Below are 24089 nucleotides of genomic sequence, written 5' to 3'. Positions count from 1 at the left end.
GAGGCGCGGTGCCGAGGCCGGTGCGCATGCGCCCGCCCCGTTCCCATAGCAACCCGCCGGCCAAGGGTACGTGGGGAGGGACCACCCGTATGCTGGTAGGTCACGCATATCCCTCTGCTTCACCAAGATGGCGGCCGGCCCCTCGGCCTCGTACCCAGCATAGGCTTCGCTGCGGGCCTACTAGAGGTAAAGCCGGTCCCGGCGCCCAGTGGCGCTGGCCGCGGGGGAGGGCGCCGGGGGATGGGGAGTGCCTCCGGTAAAGCGGAAGGCGGGCGCGGGCTCGGCTGTGCGCCCGGGCGGGTTCCGCTGCCTCCAACAAGATGGCGGCAGCAGAGAGACGGACTCCGGGGGCGGAATGTCTAGCGAGCGCCCGGCTCCGCTCTATGGTCTCGGCCTCTCCCATTGGCGCGGGGTGGCCACGTGCCGCCGGGCCCCGATCCACACGGGGCGCGGGGGCTGCGCGGGGGTCGCGCTTCATGCCTGGGCCGCCCCGGCCTTCCCCCGCCGCCCCTCTCCTGGCAGCGGCCTCCCTGCCCTGCGCTAGCGGTGGGGAGCGCGGAGCGGACGTAAAACCCATGAGTCATGGCCCCACTTCCCCTCCCTCCGGCGGCCGCCCACCCGCCAGGGGGAGTTCCCGAGCTGCCCTTGAGGGCACGGCCGCCTTCCCCCGCTTCCGGCACGGCGGCACATCCCGGGCTGTGTCTGCTCCGGACTCTCGGGGTCGGAGCTGCCGCCGGTGGCCCCGCAGGCCGGGGCTCTGGAGAAGCGGTTCAACCTCACCTGTGGCTCTGCAGGGAGACGCCTGTGCGTGACAGCGGGGAAATTCTGCCTCTTCCCCCACTTGCCGTGTGGTTTTATTGCAGGTTATTTATAGAACACAATCCAGCGATCGAGGGTTAAGTGCGGAGAGTTTGTGATCCTTGGGCCCAGCGCGGCTGTAGCTAAAGCAGCTTGGCGTGTGGTAACTTCCCATGCTGGCCTTCCCCAGGCGGCAGGAAGGATTCCCAGCTGGATTCCCAGTTCCTGTCCCTGAAAGATGAGAAGCAAGAGAGCAGGTTGTGCTGGGAATGTTGGTAATAGCAACAGCAGTTCACTCAGAACCAGTGAGATGAGCTAGGGTCCTTGAATTCACAGCTCTAGTTTAGAACTTGAATCCAATTCACAACTCAGTGAAGATTAGAGATGCTCACAGTCCCAAAGAGTTTGAAGGAGCTGCTTATTTTCTTGTACTGTTGTGTAATGACAGAGAAAATTCTGCACATTGGTATGTGTTGAATTCCTTTATTGCGTGCTTTTTGTTTAGTAAGGCAAATGAAACAGCTGCCTGATGATTTAATCTTCAGTTTTCCTATTGTTGCTGTCCAAATGCTACACAATTGTTTTCAGTTAGAAAATGATTTAATGGGTAGTGTAACAGCTTTTACTTTTTCTTTTCTCCCAAACTAGACTGGAAAGTGGTGTTTCAGGTATTGTTTCCTAGGTGGATTGGATATTCTTCCCTCTGGTAGAGGAATATACCTCAGAGGCAAGGCAGGAAAAGAAACTAATGTCATTTGTAGGTACATGTCTGCTAGAGCCCTGTGTCTCCAGCCCTTTGCCTGTTTAGATTTAAGCTGATAGAGAAAGCAGTGTTCCTGTTTGTACATTGACTTTTCATGCAGTATGACCCAAATTGTAGGCAGGGCCACCCGCATACTTAAGCAGCAAAAAAAATTCAAGCTTTTCCTTCCAAAAAAGTCCACAGTAGTGTAGTTTTTCACAGATCAGAGTGACAGGCACAGGAAAAACTCTTGCTAGGTTTGGATGCAGCAATATCTGAAGGCCCGTAAATGCAGAGTGGAAGAGCTTTGCCACTGCAGCAAGATACAGGAAGCCTAGATCATTCTCAAAAGACAGTTTTCTAAGTGGCTTCTAAGAAGCAGTTAAGAAATATTACTCTGTGTTTGTCCTATATAAATTGTTCTGGTGTTTCACTCCTGATATGGTGACACATACTCCTGTCTTCTCCTTTGTTGCAAGTTAAGCTGATTTCTTGTTGTCCTTTTTTTCTTCATCTCCCTCAGTTCTGCCTGAAAAAGGTGAAAACGTGATGACACTGCTTCTTATGTATTAAAGGTGATTATGTTCTTCATTTTTTCATTGGTCTGACTTCTCTAGACTGAGATGATCAGGGAAGAGATTTCCTTTTGATCTGGAATTGGAATATAACATCATGATGTTATGTAGCATAATGGCAGTAATAGTAATTTATTTTTGGTAGGATAAGGGCAGTTGTTCTCAGTCAAGTAGCAAGTCTTTTTTTCCAGTTCACATTGAGCTGCTTCTGATGACAGTGTTGTGCATTAGAAGAGAGATCTATAACCTTGGATTTCATAGCTGTTATCAGTGGAGAGCCACCCAGACAAGCCAGCCTGTGTTGTTTACACCTTTTCAAAGACAACTGGGATGTTTTATTGGTTACAGTACTTCAACTGATACCTTCTTTCCCAAAACATACTCTTCCTTTTGCGTATAGAAGTGTGATAAGCTGCTAGAAGTGCACTTAGGACTGTGAGAATGTAGGTAATTCACCTGGGTTACTACCAGTCAGATGGTCAGAGCAGTCAGCAGTGGCATTGAGTGTTCAAACTGAATGCGGATGTGTGGTTGAAAAAGTTCGTTCACCACGACTGGGAGGGTGTCTGACAATCTGAGCCATGAGTTTCTACGCAATATCAGATTTATGTGAAAACGTCACTGTTGTATTTTTTTTTAAGTCACTCAAAAATGGTTCAGCTTGGTTTTGTATTCAAGAATTCTACAGAAGGAAATCCTCAGACCTGTACTATGCAGATCTTATAAAATGAACCTTAAAGCAAAACAGCAAGACTCTGGCAAGTGTCCTCATGGGTGTTTTGAAACTTCCAAGCAGTACAGATGGGGTCTGGAAATGCCTTTGCGCTCTCCTTGCCACCAGAAAGAGAGAAATTGTAGGTCAGGCAGTCTCGTCCGTAGCAGACACCACAAGAAATACATGATACATGCTGTTTAGCACAGTGACACCCCTCTGTAGTGTTACCTTTACACAAATGCCGTTATACTCTTGACAAAGACACACGCAGCTTAAGAAATTGCAACGCAGGTGTTTAAAGGGGGCTGGGAAAGGTATGTTTGCCTGGGCTGTAATGAGGGTAACTGGTCTAAGAGCATGTTACTTAGAGGCACAGAGCCTCTAAAACTTCTGCAACATGGGTCTGCACAAGAATTAAGTAGGTGTTACTTTTATTAAATATAAGAACAGATAAAGAGGAGATGGGAAGGCAGAACCCAGCTGCAGGATTCGGCCTTTGTTCCTCTTCCTGATTACCCCAACCTTGCAAGAAGGGAGCGTTGGGCTGTGCTGTAGAGCATCCTGGGGTTTGCTGGTGGTTTTCTGGTTTGCTTATTGTTTTTGCTGGGGCTTTGGTCTAGAAGCTCTTGCAGTGGAGTCCGTGTTTCCAGGAGGATGTGGTGTTTATTGTGGGCTCTGGGGCTGCGGTTGGTGGGGAGTGGGGGCCCGGAGGCACCAGAGCGGGTCTGTGGACCCTGGGCATTTGTGCTCTGCTTATTAAGGCAAGGGTCTAGTGTCCCAGGTTTGGGGCTTGTTTCAAGAGCTCTTTTCACTTTAGAAATTCCTAGGTTTAGAAGAATAATTTTGGGTTATAGGCTTATCCTGGATGTGGAGTTATACCTGAGAGAATACAGCATGTGGCTTTATATTTAGCTGTGCTTTAGCTTTAAAAGAAAGACTAAAAATCTGCTGTTAAGATCTTGTGATTTACATTGCCATCATAAATGGAAAAGTCCTGCATGCCTAGGAAGTCTAATGGCCTTTTTCATTGTCTTCCTTCTCTGAGCTCTCATTGCCCTGTAGCTCTCGTGTGACTTCAGCAGGAGAGAATCAGCTTGAAAGATGATGTATCAATAAACGAGGAGGAAAAGTTCTAGCCAAAGCAGGGGGGAGAAAAGCTGCTTTATTTAGAATATTTTAGGTGTATAGAAGACTTTGGGTTGCTAGAAGATTTATGTGTTTAAGGCTTTAATTCTAACAAGGAAAAGTAGTCAGGCTGTGATGAGTGTTCTGGGTTTATTTTGTTTCATAAGAAACTGATGTGTGTTAAAGCTGAAGTGGTTTTTTTTTCCTTGATTTAGGTGGTCTTTGGCATTTCTACCTACCCAAGCTCAGCAGTCTCTCAGAAATATGAATATCCTTTCTAGCAGTTACCATCTAATACAGACACTTTTCTCTGAACTTGCTGGTAGACTTCAGTTGTTTCTTACAATTCAGTTTTGCTGAATCTTGCATCTGGCAGAAAAAATAGGGAGAAACCCGAGAGAAAAGACGGACCACGAAAGGCTCGGTTAGAGGAAATCGTCGTGAGTTTAACTCGAATGGAAAAACAGCCCTGGAAGAAGGGAAAGGCTTGGTTCAGTGGCTGTAAAATACCAAGAAATGATGATTCACAGGAAAAGTTTTACCTTTGAGAGGATTGAATAGCACAGTAATATCCATGCAAACTCCCTTAAATGACACTGTTTAATTGAATTGTAAAGTAAAATGGATTTTCTTGTTGACACAAAATGGCAGTAGTACCAGCTTCTCTTCCACTCAGCAGCACAGTGTCTGGAACTGTTTTCCACCAAGAAAGAACCATTTGGGAAAAGGTTGGGGATGGAACTGATAGTTGGGGTTTTTTGGTTTTTTGGTTTTAGCGATAATGGAAGAAGAGAAAACAAACACCCAAACAAAAACCCCAACAAACCAAATTGCACAAGTGACTTCCATATAAGCATATATCCCAGCGCGGGGTGGTTCTGGTGACAGCGCCCATGCACACAGCTGGTGTGCACCCCTGGCCTGGTACCTGCATAAGAAATAACTGTGATTGAAAATTTCTGGAAGCGAGTGCTGATACGATGACGGTTGATACTCATTTGCTGTAGCATTTCGTAGTCAGATATCCCAGCAACCGGCTGGATTTTAAGGACTTGGAGCCCCATGGTGTTTTGACTATTCCATTTCAGTGTGGAGCTGGCAGGACCCAGCTTGTCCCCATGTTATTAAGCTGATAATCGCTTGTTGGGGTCTCCATCAAAGGCCATAAAAGTGCTGTCTGACCCATATGTATTGGGGCTCTGTTTGAAAGGAAGGTTACCGGTGTCATATCTCACAGTAACTGTCATGAGGCAGGTATGGCTGGTTTTTATAAAGCTAACCTCTGGCATATTTTTCATTGGGGATTGGATAACTGGAGTAGTCTTGCATCATTCAAAGGTCAGGCTTGGTTTAGAGTTTTGGCACGTAGCATGGGCATCGCTCTCCTGTCCTTTTTCTCCCATCCCTGCTAGTTTTGCCTGACTGATATTTCAAAGGTTTTGCAGTGGTTTGCCTGAAAAAGACTTTTTTTTTTTTAGAGGAACTCTGAACACCTTGACGTCCATTGCTTAATTCGGGTGGTACCGCTTACCGTAATACCACCTGCTGGTTCTCTCCCTGTTGTTTCTGTCTATCTCTGCGCTTCTGGCACGGAGAATTAAACAGGATATTTCGCAAAATAAACTGGGTATTTGCCAAGGATAAGGGACAAATGAAGTCTATGCTGAGCATGGGGTGGATATGTGGGTCAGGTTAGGAGCAAGGAAGAGAGAAACGGTCGGAGTTAATGCAGGGAAGACAGAGAAAGCCCTGGTGGGGCGGGAGGGCAGGACCAGGGGACGTGGACTTGCTGCTGCTTGGAGCGGCCTTGGGCGAGGAGGGTGTTTGTGTTTCTCCAGTGGGCACTGGGACTGTCTGGCCTCCCCTGCCCTTCCCAGAGCTTTTTGCTCTTTGCAGACCAGGGCCCGACTGGTTGCATTGCGCAGTAGAAAGTTGGCTGTTATCTCTGCTCAAGTGATAAAGCTGTTTGTAAACCTGCAGCAGAGCGGTTGAAAGGGAAGCCGAGAACAGGTCGTGGAGCAGGCAGGGTGAGAGTACAGCTGGGAGGGTGTTATGGTTAGCCTGTTACTGCATAGGCTTTTGTTTTCCAAAGGAATAAATACTTCAGTGGTTGGTGTAGCCTGTGGGGATTTAGGTGCGTGGTCTTACAAGGACCCTTGGAATCTCTGGAGGAAGCAAGGTGTACATGTGTGACTGGTACTTAAAAGCAGAGCTGGGTAAGTAGCATTGAGGAAACTTAAAAGTAAAGTTCTACACCTCCTTTCATAAATAGTTTTGTGAAATTAAGATAGTGAGTTGATGGCTCTGTTGATTGTGTCAGAATTGTGGCTAAAAACGAGAGCGAGCAGTGAGTATTTAGAGAAGTTTAGAAGTTCTTGGAAACTTGAGAAATTCTAACCCCTCCGTTTGATTTGAAAACTTGTATTGCTCAGGTCACTAGTCTGTTCATCCGAAAGACAATAACAATGCGTGAGTGGGGGACTGTACGGCACAAGGTATCAAAGGAAGAAACATGCACCTAAAATGGCACATGTACCCTTCTAGTTCACCCAGAGATGAGCAGGGTGGGGCCGCAAATGATTTGGTTATGAAAAGAGGTTTTAAGTGTAAAATAATATTATTTGTAACAATTATTGGAAATAGTTTTACTCCGAGTTCTCGCTATCTCTCTCCTCTTTCATAGCAGGCTTAGAGTGGCCTTGCAGATTTGGAAGAGAAGACCGTCTGGATTTTTCACTGTCAGTTTGGATCACTGTGATGTGATTCTGCCTAACACACCGAGAGCCTTTTGCTTGGCCTAGCAGAGATCAGGAATTGGTGTTTGTCTGTGGGTGTGCTGAGCCCCTGTTGCATGCGCTGGGAAAAGGACAAAGGGAGGGTTGTGCTTCAACAGCAAGGGTCCTATCACCGCTTTTAACAAGTGGCAGTTGGAATCAGGTGTTTACTTTAATGCCTCTTCAGAGGAATTGTTGCCAAACTGAAGATTTTTTCCCAATTTAAAATTGTTCTCTCCCTCTCCAAAGCAAGCACTAGCTTCCCTGCAACTTTAATTATTTTATTCTTTGAGGGTTTTGTTTGTCGTAATAATTCTAACTCTTCTGAATCAAATTTTCAAGCTGCTTATTGTAACTGAAAGGTAGAAGTAAAGAAAAAAGATCTACAAAACTGGAGAGTCTTGTGTAACCGTGTGACCCGGGGAGCTGGAACTCGGAGAAGAATTACCGGAGTGCATAGGAAGTTTATAGAAATGGAGCTCCAACATTCTCCTAAGTCTTTGTTATCCAATAGACGCCAGTAACTGAGGAATCTTTAAAATCTCTTAAGGAGCCATGAGCAACCTTGCTTTCCTATTTTTTTGCCCTGTTTTTTCCATTTGCTGTGTATATTTACCTAATTGAGTCTGTGAACAAAGCAGTGGTTGTGGTCTTTATAAACAGCCATAAGCAGTTCCTTAAATTCTGCCCTGCGAAGCGTCAGCCTACGAGTACCTGCCGAGGGCCTGGAGGAGCACGGTGACACTTCCAAGCTAAGGGACACAATCGGCTTTGAATTTTCTCTATATAAGATGGTTAATGTGAAAAGGGGTTCAGGGCTTTCAAGTCCCTTGCCTTTCCAAGCTACGTGATGCGTAGTGCATGAGAGCTTCTGACAACCAAAAAAACCCCAAAACACCCCACCTGGTCACATGTTCATTTTATATTGGAATTGCCAGGGGAGAGGGAACAAGAGACACTGAAAGGTGAACAAAAAACTCCAGCATCGTAGTCAAAGGAGGGTGAAGCAAAAGTTTCCTTTTGTAGAGCAGAAAGGAAATAGTGTGCGCTTTGTTCTGCAATGTCTCCTCGGTCCGCACTTCTTTGGTAACCGATACTGAACTGCGAGTGTCCGAGCTGGCTTTGGGGAGTAACTTTGAACTGGTTGTTTGTGGGAGATTTGTTCTGTAGCGCAGGTGGGACAGAGAGCAGTGCCGCAGCTCCCTCACCTGCCATGGTGAGCACACGGTGTGGTGGTGACTGACATTAAAAAGCAAGTTCATATATGCGTAAAGAGCCCAAACTGAAATTAAAGGTTCTGACTGCAAGTGAGAAACCTTGTTCGCTGTTAGGATGGTCAGGTATTGGAATGGGCTGCCCAGAAAGCTTGCGCAGCTCCCCAAGTTCTCAAGACCTTCTGAAGAAAGCCCCGAGTGCCCTGGTCTGACCCTGCATTGTGCAGGAGCTTGAGCTGGACGCTCGGAGACTTGGACCTCCAGCATTTCTTTCACTTCCGCACGTCTGTGCTCTTCCCACTTTCCAGTGAACTCGGTGGGAATCTTGGTTTTCCAAACCTCATTTGCCATTGAGTCAAGTAGGTGTTCTGCTTCATTGTGAAACTCTGAAGCAACACAGGAAGATACTTTATTTCACTTTGTCCATCCTGGTTAAAAAGTATTCCTTTTCAAAATCTTTATTGGCTCCTCGAGGCCGAGAACCTGAAATTTGCTTCTATTTGTCAACCTTTACAATTGCTAAATTTGCCTATAACCCTCTCCGAAATACGGGTGGGAAATTCACCTTGGTCATTTTTGGTCTGAATGTATTACTTCTGTTTTAATCTCATTCCATTTTATCTATTCCACTTTATCTTGGCTATGTGAAATCTTAACTTCTCCTGAAAGCCAAGTTTGTATTAAATAATCAGATTTCTCTCCCAGCGTAAGTGAAAATATGGAGTCTGAGTTGTCCTCTGTGGCTTCCTTTTGCTTTGCATTTGGGTTGATTTTATTAAACTGTCCATTGACTTTCTTCCACATCTCTGAAATGGTGTTTGTTTTGTCATAGCACCTGGCGTCCAAGGATCACAGCATTCTGAACAACCTGAAATGAAATAATGAGTCCACAGAGTAAACCAAGACTGCTGCGTGTGCACAGCCAGGGCAACCGAGAGAATTTCACTGGTCAATTCTAAGAGTAGAGCTCGGGTCTCTTGACTGGTTTGTCTGCATTGACCACTGAATCTCATTTTCTCACCGTGGCTCTGTGTAAAGTGTGCACATCTACCCCTTAACCAGTAGCTTTTCCTCTTTCTGCAGTCAGACGGCTCAAAGCTACCTGTTCACACTAGAACTCTGTCCACACCACTAAGCTGCTCCTGTTCTTCCTACGTGTTTCGTTTGCTCCTTTTTATAGAGCACCTTGTCATAGTCTAGGAAGAGCAGTGTATGTATTGTTTGCTAGCTGACAATTACATAATTTTATTGTTGGGGTGCCAGGAAATAAATAAGTCATTTAAACAACCATTTGGCCTGAGCAGCCTGCTGAGGTTAGCCACCTTCCTTCAAAGTCTGGTCAGCTTTTCTGCTTGTGCAAGAGAATTGCCCTCAACAAACAATGTTGGTTTACCAGGAGAAAGGCAAGTGGTGTTACACTCCCCTGGGACCCCTTATTTCTGCTACCTGGGTCTCATGAGACAAACACATGCAGCCTCGCATGTTTCTTGCACCTCCCTCCCTCCTTCACAACATGACTAAATGGTCGGAGTTGGGTTTCGTATCTAGGCTTGGGTGGACTTTTTCTAGCAGCAATTCTCTCCTCAGATGTTCACAGTGAGCCTCTGGAGATGGTGAGCTTGCATGAAGGCGGAATTTAGCCTACAGAATCATTTCTTCCTGGTACTGATGTGTGAATGGAGGAGACAGGTGCCTGACGTGCACATCCCTGGGAGTTTCCTTCCTCATGGCAAATAAAGAAAATCTGGTCTCAAAGTCACTGAGATGTGGACTCATATTCAACCATTTTTTGCTATGAAACTTTTTTCATTCTCTCAGCAGAGTGATCTATAAAATTCAACACTTAATTTCTGTTTAATAGAGGCTTTCCTGTAGAAAGAAAAACATACTATTGAAAGATCCCATGGCAAGCCTCAGTGATAGCTTTAGAGCCAAGAACATCTTCCTTGCTTTGGCTGAGAACTCAGGTTCTCTCTGATATACAAGCGCCCTGGGTCCTGAATCCTCTTCCACTGCTTTTTCTAGTGCGCTGGAAGGGATTCCCCCAGCCCCTTTTCTCATCATGCTGCCAGTGAAGGATGTGCCGAGATGCTTTCAGGGGCAGTTATTTTGTGGTGTTCTCCAGCTTCGGTGTGTGGGATAAGCACCCAGAGTACAAAAAGGGTGCTTATTTGTACCATTTTGGAAATATGGAGTTATATTTAACAGGAAATAAAGTCACAGCACACACTTTGGAGCATACTTGGCTTACTTTCCAAATAAGGCTTGCAGTTTCTGGCAGGAAAAATAGGGATCTCTTATAAGAACAGAAAATAAGAACAGACTAGAAGAAATCCTTTGCAAAATCCTAGCTAAGCTGAGGGTGACCGTGCCAGGAAAGACCAACCTTTTTGTGGTCTTTGCTCCGGTGATTTAGGGCGCTGAAGGTTTCCTCTCTCTTCCCCGGGAGTCCTGGGGTGGTATGATTATGGAAAGCTTCTTAACTCCTCAACCTTTGCTTTCATACTGGTGAACATATGTTCCAAAAAACCAAACCTTTTCACTGTTGGTTTTAACTCTGTGTGCATTCTGTATTTTTACTGGTCCCATTTCTGCGTCCTCTCTCAAACTGGTGATGTAACCTGCCAATTTGATAAGCTGTGGAAACTACATATTGCCCAAGCCTTCACCCTTTCTGTCTCACTTTGGTGCTCTTTTTGCGAGGCTTGCTTTTCAGTTGTTTTCCAAAGTCATGAAACCAGGATCTGTTGTAATGCTGCCAAAATACAGGATGATAGAGGGAGAGGGGCAGGTTATTTGTCAAGGGGCTGGGTACCTTCTTCTGTCTCCTTTCTCCTCAGCTACCAAAAATTCCTATGCCTGGCTTCTTGATGGGCCATTTTACACACATCTCCATGGGTGTTTTTTTTTTTCTTATTTTTTTTGATGTGAGGTTGCACTCATGGACAAGTAGACAGTGCAGGCACGAAGGTCTTACTGAAGAAGAGGGACAGGGTGGGACATGGATGGTTATGTGCTGGCAGGAGGAGCAGCAGGTTGAAATGTGCCTCCTAGCATCCTCCCGATGTGCTTTTATCCACATGCAGGACACTTTTGAACTTAATGAGGTAGGAAAAGTGAGCTCTCCCCTCACTACCCTCCTCCCATATGGAAGATCTTCCTCTAAGGAGATCAGCCTGTGGCAGGTTTTCTTCAGCAGAAATGGTGATTTGAGGGTGGCCCGCAGCAAGGTGCTCCAGTGACTCCTGGGCCTGGCAGACTGCCCTCCCACCCCTTGCAGCTGCAAATAAAGGAAGAGCTGCAGAAACACATGGGGAAGATCCCTCTTAAACAGTCCCGGAGAGGAAGCTGTGATAAAAACCAGAAATCCGTCATGTCCCAGCAACCCCAGTGACTGCAGCAGCATTACGTACAGTTGTCCTGTGGGCACGAGGCAGCGTGTCCCCACAGAGGGCACTGCTGAACTAGATAATGAGAGGGAGTTGAGGGAGAAGGATGTTGGTGTGTCAGTAAGATGCTCTAGTCTGGGGGTTGTGGTGCTCCTCTGGTCCCCCGGCGCAGGGCATGGCAGTACTTACCCTTGCTGGAGTTAATTGGACGCAGCGAAGTTAGTGTTGAAAGGAGGCTGCTTGCTTTGCGCTGGGGAGATAAACACAAGGGAGTGAACGCACCAGAGCTCCCTGTGCACCTCTAGCTATGTTCAGGGCACTGGGCCCCACATTACAGCCCCTGGAAGCAGAAGCGTCCCAAGTCTGGAGGTGCGGTGTTTTGTGCAGGTCCCAAAGCTCTGCCTTTGGCTGGGTCAGCACCAGCCTGCTCACGTGTGCCATGCGGGGTGCTGCTGGCATCCACAGCCTTGATGTGTTTTGTCGGAGGAGCCTGAGCCAGCTCTTGGAGCGTATATGACGTGGCAGCAGCAGTCGCTGCCTTTCTGTGCGGCAGCCTTGTGCTCAGAGCAGCGTCCCTGCGTCCTTGCAAAGACTCACGGACTTTTCGAGGAGAGGCTGGAGCAGGGGAGATGGGTCATTGTGGTGCCTGGGCGGTGTGTGAACTCTTGATGATTGTTCTTCTCCCTTTAACGTACTTCCTGATTTCACCCACAAGTGCATTTTTATTTTCAGTGATAAATTGTGTCAAGAAGTTCAAGTGCTTTAATGATATCCGCCCACCCACAGGATCAACAGAGCAAAACCAGAGAAGCTCCTACTCTTGTTCAATAATACTCAGTAATCATAATTTTACTGAAGGCTAAATACCATCCGTGTTTCCATAAATACGTCGCATGAATGCCTCTAAAAATTACTGTATGTAATCAAAAGCAGTTATTCCAAAAACCTTGAATTTCTGTGGTCAGAGCTCCACAAAGCAGGTTCTTGCGTTTAGTTTGCCAGGGTCTAGGAGAGAGCAGGGCATGAATGAGAAAACCAGTCACTAAACACAAGTTATGGATGATGAGGAAAATTAATCCTGTGTAGGAAAATGGGCAGAGACTGAGCTAATGCAAATATCAGTTCAAATTCCATGTATTTTTACACTGTTGTGACTTTTTTCCCTCAGTTCCCTGAGGGTGCAGAACTAATAATTAAGAACATCTATATTGCACAAACTTTATTAAACATCCTCTCTGCAGGAGAGTATTGTGCTTGCTGGCTTGCCTTTCCCATTCTACACTCTATTCTGCATTAGAGATTGGAATAAGGAGAGGGTCTTTTTTGGAATGCGGAGGGGAGTTGTGGTTGGTTTGTTTATTTGTTTTTTGTAATCTTACCTTACCCTTCTCCCGTCTGCAACTGCAGCATCAGGTACCTGCTGCTTCGGCACAGGCCGTGCAGGAGAAGGAAGGCCCAGCCCTCTGGGGCTGCAACACCTGTGGGCCGGAGCAGAAGCCGCGGTGTTTGCCGTGCTCCGGTGCTGCCCTCCGGTTTCAGGCTCACCGGGGCCCTCAGGAGCCGCTCTAGCTCGCTAACCTTGCGTGAAACCGACCTCAGCCAAAACCAGTCGGTAATGCTCAGCTCTGGGGAGCTGAAGTGACTCCCGGGACTCAGTTCTGCAGCAGCTCTGGCCCTTGCGTCCCCCTGAGCCGCCGGCTCACGGGTGGGAGCCGCTTTCTGCGCGCCGGTGCGGTGTGTGGGGGAGGGCGGCCGGGTTGCTGGCGGGGGGCAGCCCCGCGGGCCGGGCCGTGCTCTGCTCCGCCGCGGCGGGGCGGCCCCGGTGGCGTGGGGCACGCGTGGCGGGCCGGCCCCGCCGGGAAGGGGCATGTCCCGCTGACGTGCGGGCCGGGGATTGGCAGCGGCCCGGCCTATATAGGCGCCGGGGCGGGCGCCGCGCCGCTCTCCCAGGAGCGCTCCGGTTCTCCAGCAGGGCGGGCGAGCGGGCACCGGCCGGAGTGAGTCACGGGGGCGGCCCCTCCATCGCGGTGCCGACGTGGAGACTGGCGGGGCGGGGGGGGGCGGCCCGGCGCGTCCTCCCCCGGGCACCGACGTGTCGGCGCCGCCGGGAAACTCTGGGCCAACTTCCCGCCGGCCGGGCCGGGCAAAGTCCGGCGGGGGCCGACTCGGAAAACGGGGCGCTCGGGGCAGCCAACGGCGTGAGATGGGGGGTGGGGGGGGCTCCGGGCGCGGCGGCGCGGCCTCGGCCGGTGCGAACGCGGCTGTGTCGGCCGGCAGCGCCGGCCCGGGCTGATGGGGCTAATGGGGCCGCTGGGCCCTGCTGGGTGCACTGGGAGGGGCGGCCCGGGCCGGCACGGTCCCTCTCGCCGGGAGGAGACGGGCAGCGGCGCGGGTCGAGACGGCTCCACGTCGTTCCCCGGCGGCCGGAGGGTTTGCGGTTGGTACGAGCCAAAACGGTCGGCGGCGGGCGCTCGTCCAGCGCCGGATCAGCCGCGGAGCGCCGGCCGCGGGCAGCCCTGCCCGGGTCCTGCCGTGACCAGAGGGGCGAGCGCCCCGGCCCCGCTCCCTGCGCCGCCAGCGGGGACGAGCGGGCGGCGGGAAGGTGCGAATGCCGAGCTCGCTGCCGCCACCGGCAGCTTCCCAGCGGCTGCGGAGCCGTGCTCGGGGACTGTCACCGGGCTCCCGCGGGACCACCTTTCCCCCGCTTGCGTGACGCGGCCGCCCCCGGGCTGCAGTCCGGAGGACCGCGTCGGGCTGGTGCTGCCTGGCCCGCACGGGCGGCGCCCCCGTCCCGCGCGGTGACAGCGGGCCCAGCCGGGCCCTTTAAGGGCGCCGCCCCGCCCCCGGTGCCGGCAGTGCTGAGGTGGCGCTGGCGGCGCCGCCCGCCCCGGCCTGGCCTGGGCCGCGGGGCCCGGCGGGGGGAAGCGGCCGGCAGCTCCCCGCCTGCCCGTGCCGGTGTCCGGGAGCAGGCGATCAGTGAGTGGTCCCTGAGGCTGCTGCCCCCCTCGGTGTGTGGCCGTGGGAGCCCGGCCCTGGTGAGAAACACCACCAGGGCCTGTCCCACCGGGGCTGCACGGGAGGACGCAGGTTCTTGTGTCCTGGACAGACCAAAACCAGCTTCTGTCCAAGGGTGAGGGCAGGCAGGGACAGCGGTCATGGTATAATGGAAGAGTAAACACGGGGGCAGGTCAGGTGTGAGCCTGGCTGTGTCTCATAAGGCACCAGGTGTACTGAGTCAGGAATCAGTGTGAAGGGAAGGACCCTGTCCTGCCACACAGCAGCTGTGTGACCCTCCAAAACCCAGGGGCCTTGGCCTTTGATATCTGGGAGAGCTGGTTGGTTTTCGGAAAACATTTTCATGTGTGACCACTCATGTACTAAGAGCTCACCCTGCCTTGCTGGGTGTCAGGAGAGCACAGCGGATGCCCCAGCCAGCCTGGCCCTCTTGCTGGGTGCGATCCTAGCTGCATCTGATTTTAGTTACCCCATTACAAAATGCTAATATTGTTATTAAATGTAGTTTTAAGTAACAGGTAACTGATATTCCTGTCCACGAATACTGATCTTATTGGCAGTGTAGCTCGTGGCTTTGCTTTTGCTTCTCTTCATACAGATGTTTCCCGTGTGGTTAGGTCTGGCCATTGCTGGAGGTTATTTTTGGGATGATTTCATTCTCTTTATTTTAAGCACGATCTAGACTTCTGAAACTTCTTTTGGTGCACAAAGCCAGTGCTACAGACGGTGTATGAACTAGGCAGTTTAAAACCTGTTGACCCAGTCAGCCACATGCTAGCATGACATAGCTGTAACCTTAGTTTCAAAACCTCAAGTGGGAAGTCAAGGAGATGTAGGCTCCAAAGGCAATGCCTGAGCCGCTGGTTTTGACATTATGTTTAAAATACCGTTCTGATGGCTGCCTCCAGTTTTGGCCAGAGATGAATCCCTTAGGCTTGTGATATACCAGATGTTTGAGGTTGCTGGAGAAGAAGGGCATTTCTTCTTAGCTTGCTGTATGGGTGACGAAGCAGAAATTCATACAGAGAAATGTTGCCCTTAGATGTCTCTTTGAATGTTCAGCTCTTTTCTGAGATGGAGGCTTCAAGGAAGATCTCTGCAGCTGGCATGGACACGGTGAAACCAGCAGCTGTGCCTTGAGGTCGCAGCTCGCAGGCAGGCGCTATATTGAGCGTTGTTCACTGGCTTCTCATTCTTACCCTCCTCTAAGGAGCAGAGCATGTGCAAGATGAACCAGGTGGTGTTTCCCTGAGAAATGAGAGTTACAAGCAGGTCCATGCTGTTAGTAAGGCTCCAGCCAGACCCTGGCAGCTGCTTGTGATGTCTAGAATGCTTCTCGCTCCTGCCGTCGTTCCTGTTTGCAGCTTCTGTGAGGTGGTGGCCACCTCCGTAGCAATGCGAGGGCTGGAGCAGCCAATGGCCGAGTCTGCAGGCCCCGCTGAAATAGCCTGGGACAGGTGCCATACCACTAACGCGCTTTCCTTAGTTCTGCAGCAGTCATGTACCACGGACACGTAACCATATGTTACACCATGGTGTAACCATGGACAGCAAGAAGAACTTGGGTATTTCTCTGAGATTAGGTTACAAGCCACCCTTTCGTGTCCAGCAGCAAATGCCTTGCAGAGCCTCCGCACGCTACGTGCTGCGCTTCGGACAGCACGGCTGCGTGTGCCTGCCGCCTCCTGGGAGCAGATCTTCACAGGATTAATTGCAGCATTAGCCCTGCTGCTTTGATAGTGCAGGCGGTGTTGCCTTGCACCTGATAAGAGGCATGTTGAAGTAGGGGAAAATATTCCAGACTTCACTGGGCGCAGATTGGCCCTGTATGGCCCAGTTGCATCACTTGTTCTTCCTTCTTTTCCTTCTGACTGTGTCGCTTTCCCTTACTGTGTCACAACATAAGCATGATGCGAGATGCCGCATCAGTGATGCTGTGGTTTTTGGGAGCCTTTTCTGGTGCGTTGGGAGGTCAGAAATGGCAACTGTCCGTTCACTGAGCAGTGTGCGAGCAGCACTGTGTGCGAGGGGCCGCTCGTCCCACGAGCAGTCAGAGGCACTGGGTTTTAGGAGAGTACTAGAGCACGCGTGGCTGCCAGGGAGGCTCCAGTGCTGAGGAACTGTTGTACATCTGGCAGAGCGTGTACTGTACCAGCTTTTACATTTTTACTTAGTTTCCTAAACGCTTTCTCAGTAAATCTGCAGATCCAGGTACAGGAGATATAAAGCTCCCACCAATAGAGTATTTTTTTCCCTGGTTCCATCTTGTGTATGTGTTTAAAGTAGTCCATGTAAACCAGTGTGGGTTTTTTGCTTCTGACTTGCAGACTTAGGCCTGGAGACAGAGTTCAGTGCCTGGTACATGATCTTGTTACAATAAAAAAAATGGAGAGGTGGGCTGGCCAGCAGCTGTGTGTTGCTAGCCCTGAGTGTTTGCCTTAGTTTGTGAGGACGTCTGTTTTGATTCACCCAAGCTCCACTAAACTACATTCCTAACTTCTGACTGATGGCAGTGGTGTTGGCAGGTTTTCAGGTTGTTAGTTTCCTCTGACTAGATGTTGATGCTCTTGCTTGCAACCCTGAAATTTCATGTCTATCTTGCACATCTGTTATTAATTGACTGTATTTTTGCCTGATACTGGATGGCTGCTCTTGTAGCCAGTGTGATGAAAGAGTAGCTACCCCAGGCTTCCTGCTGTGAAGTTTAAGTAAATAGTGGTGTTGCTGCAGCTCTAGTGAAATATGACAGGTAAAGCACGTTGACATGTGACTCAGTACTAGTCAATTTTGGAGAGGGTGCAAGTTTTAAACACAGTACAAGCATTGCTCTTTTGAAAGTTCCAGTAACGGGGGTGTCATGTTTTCCTGTTGTCTTGGAGCAGTCACATAAATATTTTTTTTTCTTTTTTTTTCCTATAAAGCAAAAGCTGGCAGGCTGACAAACGGGCAGCTTACAGGACGGACTCTCTGGCTACTGACCATTTAGCTGGTAAGTTCTTATTTTGGGAGAGCCAAAGGTCTTGCTGTTGCTGAGCTTGCTTATCAGAGTGGCTTTCTGAGTGTATCTGGAAGTCAGCAGGAGTTCAGGCACCTAGTTAAGTCTTTTTCAGGAGGAAGCATCATCCAAGGCCCTTTTTGTTTTCTTTCCAGGGTTACACAGTGGTCTTGGACTGACTCTCCAGGCCTTCAGATACTTACTTTAAAATTGCACACCGTCACTAACTGATAGATTAATTAGGATAGGCTTTAAAAACTGTTGTTGTCCCCCTTTCCAGTGGCTTTCTTGGGTTGAACATCCTCTGCCTCCTTAATGAGGAGCTCTGGTTTTGGTGACCACTTTGCTGTGAGGAAATATCCCCTCAGAGTTCCTGTCTGGTTCAGCAAGAGAACTGGGCAACTGACTGGCACTGTAGGCGCTTTTCAAGAGTCTGAGACCGGAACGGTGCTCAGTAATACATACTTTGTCTTCCTGGAGAGACTTCTGTGCATCTCGAATGATGTTGGTAATAGTGCTGCCGCCTTTGTCTGTTCCAGTGGCATACCCGGATTGTGTGTGGGTGGGAAGTCGACAATGAGCTCCGTGGCAGTTTTGACCCAGGAGAGCTTCGCTGAACACCGCAGCGGCCTGGCTCAGCAGCAGGTGAAAGGTGAGAAAATGCAGCTGGGTTCCTGTGATATGCCTCTAAATGCAGAATACACAGACAAGGTTCCTTGCTGTTACCCAAGCTTACTCCGCATGTCCGTTCACCCATTCCTAGACTGGTGGCCCACCAAACTCTGTCTTACCGTCACCACCAGCAGCGCAGTGGTGATGCTGTGCAGCGCCAGGAGGAGGCAAGCCCCAGACCCGCACAGAGCTCTGGTTGCAGTGCCATCAGCCATGGGACAGGGCATTGGGCTACAAGAGAGCCTTGTGGGATCAGTGTGCTGGGCTGGCGTCTCTTTCATTTGCTCAACCAGGTCCTGGGGAAAGTCAGTATAACGGTATTAACTGACTCACTGACGGGTTTCGGTGCCCGTCCTCCAGCTGTGAGCTGGCCTCGTTGGCACGGCTCAGTGCACAACTGAGTCAAACATGAGGTACAGGCTTTCCCTGGACTCTGCCCTAACTGTAGCGCTTCTCTCTGCCTTCCTCCAGGGCGTTTGTCTGTCTTATCACCTTTTTGGCCTGCAGCCTTGCTCTGTTCCTTTCACTTCCTTCTGCCCAGCCTTTTCTCCCCTATTTAAGCCCCTCTTGACAAAGCTGGGAGTAATGTGCTGTTTGCTGACACCGTTCACTTGCACGTTCACTTCCTGCATCCACAGTGCCCACTCAGACAAGGCTGGTTGTTCATGGCATCTGCTGCAGCCTGTGCTGTGGTCAGTTGTGCTGCAGACTTGGCTGCTCCACAAGCATAACCATAATAGGATTAATAGTAGTGCCCAAGTCGTTTGCTCTCCATTGTTAGCGGTGCCTAAATACAATTGCACTGTCTATGAATAGGGGCATTTCTGCAGAGAGAGCATCTCATTTACTCTGTTTGCTTCACCCTAGTTACAGCTTTAAACTCTGAAGAAGAGAATGATCCTCCAACCTACAAGGAAGCCTTCCCTCCGCTCCCTGAGAAAGCACCATGTTTGGAAGCTGCCCAGGAACCTGCTGGGCCCTGGAGCAAAATCCGACCCATAAAGGCTTCTGTCATCACTCAGGTTGGTGGGAGTGGGTGTCTTATCTCTGTCCTTTTCCTCCCTCCAAAAAGTGGGTGAAGTGGATCTTTTCCTGGAACATGAAGTGCTCGGTGTGTCAGATTGATGGCCTCTTTGCCATACTTCACCCTGGGGCATGAGGAGGACTGCAGCTGAGAGCTTGAACTGCTCCGGAGGGGAGGGATGTGCTGGAAAACTGTCCAGAAAGAGCTCTGCATCCATTACACACATAGCTGGAACAGGCCTAAAGGGAGGACTGCAGAATTCAGGTAGTGAGTGCGAATCCATTGAAGTATTTCCCCATATCTTACCGTTCTTGTCTGCCTGGTGTAGCTTAGGAAGACACCCTCATGTGAGAGAGGCTGCCTGCTGCCGTGCTCTCACACTTCCTCTGCTCACAGCCCATGTCGCCACTGGAAAGGCTGATGAGTTGCACAAACCTGGGAACTTAGTATGCCAGAAGAGTCCCGTATGGCAATAAGAGAGGGAAGCACTGGTGCTCAAAAGCACACTGACTGCTTGCTGTGCCCTTCTTTTATCTAATCTGTGGCTGAGCAGGTGTTTCACGTGCCACTGGAGGAGAGGAAATACAAGGACATGAATCAGTTTGGAGAAGGTGAGCAGGCCAAGATCTGCCTTGACATCATGCAGAAGACAGGAGCTCACCTGGAGCTGTCTCTCGCAAAGGACCAGGGCCTTTCGATCATGGTCTCTGGCAAACTGGAAGCAGTCATGAAGGCTCGGAAGGAGATTGTCGCTCGGCTGCAGACTCAGGTGAGGGCATCTAACTGTTTCTCACTTCAGCTTTGCTCTTCTCTAAGACTCGCAAATGTGTTGAGACCCTTGGGCGTGTGTGCTTATAAGCCAAAGAGGTGTTATTAGATGACTAAGTCAGCTTTGCCATATATATTCAAAGCACACAATTGGCAATTTGGAATGGAAATGAGGCTTAAAATAGGGTTCAAAGCTAATTACAGGCCATGGTGTTACATGAAGGGTGGAGTCTCCAATCTCTGACCACTTGAATTGCAAACAGTGACATTCTGCTGGTGCCAGAGAGGGTGCAGGCCCCTCACGCAAGGCTAGTAGTGTGCGAGAACAGGGCTGTGCTTGCTCTGAGGTTCTTCAGAGGAGAACGCAGAGGGATGGGAGAAAGAAAAGTAGAGAAGAGGAAGTCCAGCTGAAAGCTTCAGGTCAGGATTCTGGATTGTGTAACTCAAGCCACACTGGTGAGGAGCCACAACCCTGTTGTTTCATTTGCTTCTCCTTTCAGTCCGCTAGGTTTTGATTTCTTACCTTCAGATTCTTGAGTTCATGATCAAGACAGTAGTTCTTGTTAGGATATACCACAACCAGGTCTCATGGCGTGTTTTAAAGTGTAGTGTCAAAGGCACTTAATGCAGTAGTTAATACCATGTCTGCCTAGTGCTGTTCAGCCTGTGTGTCATACTCTGCCAGAGGGAAGAGAGAGGGACAAACCCTGCATAATGTGCATCTGAAGAAATAGTTCAGGTTGTACTGCCACAGATCCATGACCCACTGTCCTCAAATACACCTCCTACTGCCCTGGCCCCAGGTCAGAAAGGCATGTCTGCAGTCCCAACTTCTTCTGGGCTTGGCTGGCTTCAGTACAGGGACACGGAGCTGAAGAGTCACACCAAATGATCTTTTTTTTTTCTGTTGCAGCTTGAATTTTAAGTGTCTAATTATGCTTAGCAGTTACATATTCACAGGGATCAGGAGCGTGGTAGCAATCATAAGCTACCAGGTCAGTAAAAACTCGCTGAAAAGGGAGGAAGTTGGGAATCCCTGTTACAAACCAGCCCTTTAATGGTAGATTGAGAGAAGCTCTTGGGACATCTTTTCCAAGAGGGGCATTGTAGAGGCTGTCTCAGGAGCAGCGTCTGCTACATTAAAGACACCTTAGCACGGAGTAGTGGTAAGCATCTCCTAGCTGTCTGCCTGCTGGAATAGGTTTCTGGTGTTGAATTTCTGTTTCCTAGGAGTCAGACTGTGTGTCTTGTTCTCCATAGCCTTGGCAGCAGATGTCAGAGTTCAGATAAACTCCGCCCGTGAGCCATCATCTCAGTTGCTGTCTGGTGCTGCCCCAGTGTCCTGGAGGACAGGCACCTCCTCATCTGTGCCTAAAGGCATTTGGTGATTCAGAGTGCTAGTCCTGTACAAACAGAAGAGTTTTAAGGGAAAGGTGGGTTTTAGACTGCTGGTACACAGGCACCATAAATCAACTGTTTTGGTGCAGTATCAGTTCTCAGACAGAACGTGCTGGGCAAGCATTGTGTTTGCTCCTCAGTAGCACTACTAAGTAGTACCTAACTTGCTTTCCCTGACTCAGTTCTCGTGGATCTGCCAGTGCAGGCGAGGGTCCTCACAGATGCTTGGCTCCTGTGTTGCAGGCTTCAGCGACAGTTGCCATCCCTAAGGAGCATCACCGTTTTGTCATTGGAAAGAATGGCGAGAAGCTGCAGGACCTGGAGCTCAAAACTGCAACCAAAATCCAGATCCCCCGCCCAGATGACCCCAGCAACCAGATCAAGATCACCGGCACTAAAGAAGGGATTGAGAAAGCCCGACACGAGATCCTGCTGATCTCTGCTGAGCAGGTATGTGGGTACTGTGATGTCTCTCATGGCATTAGCTGGGCTGCCATTTTGTGTCTTCGCGGTATATTAAATGTTGGTAGTCACCATGGCCACAGTCAGTGGCTAACGTGTTAGTCTGAACAGAGACGTGCTAGGCCACTGGCACCACTCCCAAGTTCAGCAGTTTCTGGTTCTCCATTTTTTCCGTCTCTGAAATCAGATACACGTGTTTTGTATTTGAAGTGAACATATTAGGTGCCAGCTGAGATAAGGCAGGAGATTACAGAGGTGAATATCATAATACATCAGCAGCAACAGCAGTATTTGTGGGTTGAAAGGGATGGGGATCTACAAGTCTACAAACTGAAAAGGGTTCTTGGGCCAGAGTGTGAAGCGAGGCAGCTTTGGGAGCTTAGCTGTGTCCGGCAGAGACTGTAATATGGAGGGCAGTTCCCACCAAGCTCTGTTCTGCGTTCTTCCAGGATAAGCGTGCCGTGGAGCGACTGGATGTGGAGAAAGTGTACCACCCCTTCATTGCTGGTCCTTACAACAAGCTGGTGAGTGAGCTCATGCAGGACACAGGGACACGCATCAACATTCCTCCACCCAGCGTCAACAAGACAGAGATAGTCTTCACAGGCGAAAAGGAGCAGCTGGCCCAGGCCGTGGCTCGTGTTAAGAAGATCTATGAGGAGAAGGTATGGATGGTCTATAAAGCTTCCTATCTTCCCTACACCCTCCTCGTAGTTCCTTTTCCCTTCTTGTTCTACTTTAGTTGCATCCTCCTCATGTCAGCTCTGGCTCAGCAACCCATGCAGTACATGGCCCTGGATCTTACAATTTCCTCACTCAGCAGAGTGAGGTTGGGCTGATACTACCAGGGAGGTGACAGATTTATCTCTCTTCTGTGTCACGGGAATTAGCAGAGCACAAAGAGCTCCCCTGACTCTTGTTCACACAGGTGGCTACTAAGGGAGAGAAGGAAGTGTGAAGTCTACAGCAGTGGCCAGCTGACAGTATCAAAGTTGCTACATAAGTACAAGTTGCAAAGAGTGAATTTCACTCCAGTTTATTTTCCACAGCCAACATTACTGCAAACATCCTTGTTGCATGTTGTTGAGCTGGTTTTGCTCATGGTTAGGTTTGTATTTTTACCAGTCTGGATTTCAACAGAGATAATCAGCTTATAGCCCAGTAGCCTACATGGTGTTGCATTACAGCTCTGCCTGGGGGACAGCTGGGCGTTGAGCCCTGTTGTGCGAAAGTGTGTGTGTGTGTGTGTATGTGGTCTCTTCCGTGTAGTGTCCCAAGGAGCTTGACAGAGAATATTGGTTTTGTACTTCACCTGCGAATTTTTGAGCACAAGGCAGGGGCCCAGAGGGCACTGGGGTAGTGCAGAACCCTGGGGCTCACCTTTCACAGAGTCACAGAATGGTTAGGGCTGGAAGGCACCTCTGGAGATCCCTCAGTCCAACCACACTGCTAACACAGGGTCACCAGAGTGCATCACACAGGTGGGTCCAGGCGGGTTTGAGTGTCTCAGAGAAGGAGACTCCACACCCGCTCTGGGCAGCCTGGGCCAGCCTCTGACTCTCTCAAAGAAAAGAAGTTTTACCTCATATTCAGATGTGATCTCCTGTGCTTGTTGCCTCTCATCCTATTGTCCACCTTTGAGATATTGATAAAAATTGATGAGATCTCCTCTCAGCTTCTCTTCTCCAGCTGAACAGCCCCAGCTCTCTCTGTCTCTCCTCATCAGAAAGATGCTCCAGACCCCTCAGCATCTTTGTGTCCTACCACTGGACGCCCTCCAGTAATTCCTTGTCCTTCTTAAACTGGGAAGCCTGAAACTGAACCCAGTACTGCAGATGGGGCCTCACCAGGGCAGAGTAGACGGGGAGGAACAACCTCCCTGACCTGCTGGTCACACTGTTCTTATTGCACCCCAGGTACGGTTGACTTCTTGGCCACAAGGGCACATTGTTGACTCATGGTCAGCCTGTTGTCCACCAGAACTCCCAGGTCCTTCTCTGCAAAGCTGCTTTCCAGGAGGTCTGCCCCCAACCTGTATTGCTTTGCTCTTCCCTGGGTGCAGAGTTTCACTGTATCTTGTGCCTCATCCTTTCGCTCTTCTCCTTCGCTGCCCCCCTGTGATTGATGCCCCAGTGCTTCTGCCCTTACAGAAGAAGAAGACTACTACCATTGCAGTGGAGGTGAAGAAGTCCCAGCACAAGTACGTCATCGGCCCCAAGGGGAATTCCCTGCAGGAGATCTTGGAGAAAACTGGAGTCTCTGTCGAGATCCCACCCACTGACAGTAGCTCGGAGACGGTGATACTGCGAGGCGAGCCTGAAAAGCTTGGGCAAGCATTGACTGAAGTCTATGCAAAGGTACTGACAAGATGGGCTAGGCCATCTTTGAAAGATACATCCATGACTGCTGACAGGTGCAGGGAG

The 24089-nt window shown here is 49.7% G+C and overlaps 1 protein-coding gene across 2 annotated transcripts in view; it reads left to right on the top strand.

Moving 5' to 3' along the window:
* The first annotated feature begins 37 nt into the window (after nucleotides 1–37).
* Nucleotides 38–24089, top strand: part of HDLBP (high density lipoprotein binding protein) — a 39139-nt gene continuing 15087 nt past the window's right edge. The window contains exons 1-8 of one of the 2 annotated variants that reach the window (XM_065844968.2): nucleotides 38–186; nucleotides 17269–17336; nucleotides 17882–17994; nucleotides 18882–19036; nucleotides 19592–19807; nucleotides 21448–21654; nucleotides 22116–22331; nucleotides 23817–24023. In XM_065844968.2, coding sequence (XP_065701040.1) covers nucleotides 17919–17994; nucleotides 18882–19036; nucleotides 19592–19807; nucleotides 21448–21654; nucleotides 22116–22331; nucleotides 23817–24023 — 1077 coding nt within the window. In that variant the 5' untranslated portion in view covers nucleotides 38–186; nucleotides 17269–17336; nucleotides 17882–17918. Of the gene's footprint in view, nucleotides 187–13202; nucleotides 13330–17268; nucleotides 17337–17881; nucleotides 17995–18881; nucleotides 19037–19591; nucleotides 19808–21447; nucleotides 21655–22115; nucleotides 22332–23816; nucleotides 24024–24089 lie in introns of those variants that run through there. The other variant, XM_065844969.2, reaches the window with a different exon arrangement.

This window comes from Patagioenas fasciata, chromosome 9 (assembly GCF_037038585.1).
Source record: "Patagioenas fasciata isolate bPatFas1 chromosome 9, bPatFas1.hap1, whole genome shotgun sequence".
In the NCBI taxonomy this organism is placed as follows: Eukaryota; Metazoa; Chordata; class Aves; order Columbiformes; family Columbidae; genus Patagioenas; species Patagioenas fasciata.
The sequence above is the reverse complement of the archived record's forward strand: the minus strand, read 5'-3'. Positions and strand labels throughout refer to the sequence as shown.